Raw genomic sequence first — 5,552 nt, 5'->3', positions numbered from 1 at the left:
TATCAAAGATTGTGTCCAGGACCATACCTGAACTTATGAAGAGACACGTGATGATCAATTATATTTCATATGTAGTCAGGAAAAGTTCAAATGTAGAACATTTTAGAACATTTCAGCTAAACTAACAGAAAGCTCATTTGAGATATGGCAGAAAAATTGACCGTAGATATGAACGGGACTCCAGACAAACTTCACTGCTGTGGAATTTGCGTGGAAAAATGCAAGGAGGCCCTTCAGAGCAGCGGGAAATAAACTACACCAATTCAAAATTTTAATCAGAGTCTATTGTAGGCCTACTCCAGAAATACTAGCATCAGTAAATGCCTGACATGGCCAACTGGGGACAAAGCACCAAATCTGGGGACGGTCCCTGGAACACGGGGATGTCCGGTCTATTATTAATTGCAGTAAAACCATCATGGTAACAAACCACTGTGTCTTCTTTTCCACAGACTATGAGGCTATGAAGACAGCTGCCAGAGATGACTGATGTGGAGCCTGTTGTCACAGACTTTGCGTCAACGGGGCGTACTGGTCGACGGAACGCCATGCCCGACATCCTGGGCTCCAACGCTGGGGCCGGGGCCGGCGATGTGTCCGGAAAACTGGCCGAACTCTCCGTAGCTGGTGGGTTTTCTAAACCTGGTCCTGGATCAAGTCTTCTTCTGCAGTGGAAATTGTTAACTGCAGAGCATTTTTAGTTCAGGCTTCAATTGGTAATCCTTGAGATTCTGTTTTTTTTTTGGTTTTGATTCCATGTTTGGTGCTAAGCACTCATTGCACTTCCCAGAGATCACCTGTCAATCAAACAGTGTGTCCAGTACTTTTCCTTGGATTTCCCGTTGATGAAGTTTGAGTTTCTGTAGGTGGCGCTCTCTTCTTTGTCTCTTCAGCTGTGGTTTGCGATCGCTGCTCATTCTAACTACCCAGTTCTTCTTCTATTCTTTCCAAACAAACCGGAAACATAAAACGCATCACTTCCTGTGTACCAGAGGATTATTCCCAGGAAAGAGCTACCAGACAGCGGGTATTTAGAACAGCAAATGTCAAAGCTTGATGAACCGGCTATAGGTTGAATCACTATTGTTTTGTATGCACTGAAGGTCTAACGGTGGTGTTGCCGGGTAGGTTAGACTATGTAGGATAGATAGGCCTGCTATGTCTTTCTAAAACTCGCTATTGTGCATCTTGTGCTTTGTTCTGCTTCCTTGAGTTTGTGTTACATCATTCTGTTCTATGGCTGATTGTTGAGCAGTTCTAGTTAAGCTTATTCTTCTCTAAAGTCCTTTGAGACATGCTTGTGATAAAGGACTATATAAATAAATGAACTTGAACTTGAACTATTGAGTTAAAGCAATCAGTGATCGAGAGTAGCAAAACATTTATCTATATAAAAATGTCCCTGTTTCTTACTTTAAGCCTAACCTAACATTCCCAAAGCATTTACCCAAGCTAGTCATGTCATTTTTCTGTATAAGGTAATTACATTGATTTCTTTCAAATACAAATCATTGGCAGATAGCCCTTTCCTGATCATTTTGATGGTAGATGTCACATTGTACAGGATAGCTCTATACTGTACACTTGACTATTCAAAGGTGCTTTATGTTGGCATGAAACACAAAAGTACTTATTGCCCAAGCAAATACATCAAATAACATATTATAACCAGATTCAGATAGCAACCATGACAAAATGAATGGCTAAAAAATGTAATACTAATCAATCACTAAATCAATAGACACATTTATCGGAGGACATACAATATGCAGTGTATTGTCCTACTATTAATGTCCCTTCTGTCTGACAGGTTAATACATATTTCGCTGCAAATATGGCACGCTCTTTTTTTCCTCCTAGAATACTGTATATTGTAATTTTTCATTTGGGGAAAGGTTTTCAAAATTTCGTCACATTATTTTGAATTTAGGAAGGTAGACTGGGAAGGCCAAAGCATGTACGATATAGTACAGTTAGGAAAATAAGGCTTTGCTTAGTCACTGGAAAAAAAAACACTTTAGATGATTGGATGGAGGGGTGGATGGATGATGGGTTGATGGGATGATGATTGTTGAAGTGGTTTAGGGAAGTTTGAGGGAGCAGGGATTATATACTAGTGTGAAAAGTGCCACCACAAGGAAATGATACAGTCATGTGTTTTAGCTAGAAGGGATCTGTGGGCCTTAAGATAAGATTCAGTATCCAGTGTCCTTTACTACACAGTCATACAATATTATGTTTTGACCGATATGGTCAGTATTGTCCAGTGTCATCCATCCCTGATGTAATGGAAGGTCCTCCCTGACCACAGCTAGTCAATATATTTTTTTGTTTTTTTTTTATATATCAGAGAAATGTGGGAGGATTTTACTACAGTCCACGGTCTGCAAAACCTGCAGTGAAACCTGCCTCACCCTGCCTTAAGGAGCTGCCCACCTAAAATAATTATATTAGTATGGCTTCAATGGAGAGTTTTAGTGACCCATGATGTCTAAATGCTGCTAACCCAACATACCAGTTACACTTGCTCGGTGACAATGATGTTAGCCGATTATGAAATCGCAAAAAGCAAGCTGAGATTTTGGTCATACAATGTTTATTTAAAATATAACAAACCCCAATTTTTTATATTCACTCATGCCAATTTACAGCCTAAAAGCCCCAACCACGCTGAAAGCTGGAAAATTGCTAGCTAACGTACGTAGTAGAAGCGAGTGTTAGTAGTAGCTAGTAGTTAGCTAGCTAACAGTTTGTTCAGGTTAACTGAGCTGACTCTTCTCAAGCTACAACTCTTCATGTTTTGGAGTAGAGACTAGGGCTAAAGACAAGACAGTTTACTGTGTCACAGCAACCTACATTTGGAAACAAATCCACCATATCACACCAATCACTTGTACTGAGAACATTACTGAATGGATCTGCACCAGTCTTTTTCAGGTATCTCTCTATTTCTAGCCTGGTTGGTATATATTTCCATATTATTAACTAACCTCCATGATGGAGCCAGAACTGGTTTATAGTAGGGCTGAAGAATTAATCAAAATGTTATCGAAATCGCAATATGGCCTACTGCAATTTTCAGATTGCAGGAGGCGCAATATTTGTTAATTGTTTGTTATTTGTTAGGCAAAATGTGTGTCAAAATAGCATTTTAAAGTAAATATTGTGGTGCTGCAGAGATGTCCTGGCCTACACATCATATTCTACAGACTTAAGAAAACATCTTTGTTTGGTACAGATCCCCACAAAAATCACACCATAATCATTTGAATACGTTTTTCAATGAAAATGAGAATAATGATGTAAAAATGATCATTCCCTCTAATATCGCAAATCATATCGCAATTGCAATATCAGTCAGAATAATCGCAATTAGATATTTTTTCAAAATCGTTCATCCTTAGTTTATAGGAGTTTTGTGACACAACTGCAAAGCCTCTATACTCCAGTCTATATACTGTAATGTATGCTAGATTAACAATCTTGTAAAATGGATCTCTGTGTTTCTCTTTGTGTGTGCGTGTGTGTGTCTATTTATCTTTTTGCGTGTGTGTCTGTGTGTGCGTGCACACGTCAGATGATGGAGAGGGAGGGGGCGAGGGCTCGTCCTCCGGCGCGCCCAACAGCCCAGCCGAGGAAGAGGAGAAGGCCAAGGCCACGTAATGTAGCCTTCATCTCTCACAGATGGACCGACCACTTTGAGACGGACCGATGGATGGACAGGCTGATGGACACAGGGAACCACTGGAGCGGAGCCAGGGAGAGAGAGACTGATGGAATGAAAAGATGGATGGAGGAGAGAGACTCTTCACCGTGGGCCACTTCTCTACAGACCCCCCCCCCACCCCCCCACCCTCCTCCTCCTCCCCCTCCTCATTGACCAGAAAACTGTAAACTGTCACTCACTGTCACTATGCAACATCTGTCAGGACGACGTTACCTTGGAAACTCGGCGGACGGAGGAGACGGAGGATGAAGATGAAGCTCATCATCGTTACCATGACGACGCTGAGGAGGAGGATGAATGAGATGCTGATGACATTTAGGATCCTACGTTTGTTTTTGATGGTGATGATGATGGTGGTCAGGATGATGATGACGATACTAACGATAAAGACGATGATGATGGTGTGATAATGATGATGCTAATGATGAAGATGATGATGCTACTGATGATAGCGATGCTAATGACGATGATAACGGTGATGCTAATGGTGAGGATGATAATGATGAGGATGAGGGTGAGGATGATGATGATGAAGCTGTGTGAGTGTTTTCAAGTGTTTAAAGGGGATGCGGAGGTGACCCATGGATCTCATCTTTCCATGTGTGGATATACTGATCTACTGCTATTGATTGATTATTGGCATTGTGTCCTGTTCACATAATTAACATAATCGTTGTTGTCGGGTAGAAACCTCATAACTCTTGCTGGTTTTCATGCTTTAATGTCAATTGAAGGATTACAATTCAATTGAACTCTATGGGTTGAGACAGTTCTACAACCTCTTGGGCTTATGAAGTCCATCAAAACCCACTGGATATACTCCCAAATAGCATGGTGGTCACACTGAAAACAAGGCTGTTTTTCTTACCTCCTGAAAAGTTGACATTTTGGAGATACTAGGTTTTCGCCCAACAATAGCGATATGCAGTCCAAGCCGGTGAAGTGATTTTAACGACGATAACAACTGTGGAAATTTGGCTGTGACCGATTAAAAGAAAATGTAATTTCATATTTGAAATGTAGAGTTGTACATAATGTGATGGGGTTAAATTCCAACCAGAAGCATTTTTTTCTCTGAATGTCAACCATGTAGTGGCGGGAATGTTTCTTTTTTTTGCACAAGAAAAACATTCCATTTGGTGATGTAAAGTACAATTTTTATCTTCTTTGTGGTTTACTAGTGTGTTGCCGTGCGAACCTCAACCTTGTGTGTGTTTTTTCACAGAAGTTCAATAGAAATGAATACTAATTTGTTAGAAAAAAGGAATATTACGTGTATTTTCAGGCTGTAAATAGTTTTACATTGCAGTATATTTGTGCACACCCTGTAAAGATACATTTCAGTGTTCACTGCCGCTAATAAAACTGATGCCATGTGTATCAGTGCTATGTGTGAGTGCTTGAATGAAAACATGCTGATATATGTATGGTATATAGCAGGGGGTCTCAAACGTTTTCATGTTACAGACCCCAAATAGACCCACATTGGACCCTCCAGACCCCATTTATAGATTTAGTCCAGCAACCCATATGAGAAGATTTTAGTTGTTGATTTGGTATTGAATTGGCATTCTTATACATTCTGTAATTGGGATAAATTCTAGTGAATTAAAATATAGTGAAATCAGTCATTTTTCTGTTGACCCAAGTAAATTTGGTAAATAACAAAATGTTTATTTCAAACAAAACACTAAATCATTTCTGTTTCTGGCCAGAGGGAGGCGCCAGTTCATAAGGGATATAGAGAGTAAATCAAGCTCAAAGACACAAGTTATGGAAAGACATGATTACAGCATGACACTTTTGTATTGAAGGCATTTGGGAA

The 5,552-nt window shown here is 40.1% G+C and overlaps 1 protein-coding gene across 1 annotated transcript; it reads left to right on the top strand.

Annotated features, from left to right (window-relative positions):
• The first annotated feature begins 482 nt into the window (after nucleotides 1-482).
• On the top strand, nucleotides 483-3,663 carry pkib (protein kinase (cAMP-dependent, catalytic) inhibitor beta). Its single transcript, XM_071529349.1, has 2 exons — nucleotides 483-627; nucleotides 3,578-3,663. Exons 1-2 carry the CDS (start codon nucleotides 483-485, stop codon nucleotides 3,661-3,663), a joined length of 231 nt encoding a protein of 76 aa, XP_071385450.1.
• The last annotated feature ends 1,889 nt before the right edge of the window (nucleotides 3,664-5,552 follow it).

The sequence above is a fragment of the Centroberyx affinis genome, unplaced genomic scaffold (assembly GCF_046629955.1).
Source record: "Centroberyx affinis isolate AG114_WGS23_722 - 3 ecotype Tasmania unplaced genomic scaffold, CSIRO-AGI_Caff_v1 ptg001780l_1, whole genome shotgun sequence".
Lineage (NCBI taxonomy): Eukaryota > Metazoa > Chordata > Actinopteri > Beryciformes > Berycidae > Centroberyx > Centroberyx affinis.
This window is presented reverse-complemented; position numbering and strand designations above follow the sequence as displayed.

Bases quoted from the DNA above. Each gene is read 5' to 3' on its own strand.
- pkib (XM_071529349.1), top strand. From the start codon at position 483: ATGACTGATGTGGAGCCTGTTGTCACAGACTTTGCGTCAACGGGGCGT. The intron at 628-3,577 runs GTGGGTTTTCTA...TGCACACGTCAG, and splicing joins GGCCGAACTCTCCGTAGCTG to ATGATGGAGAGGGAGGGGGC.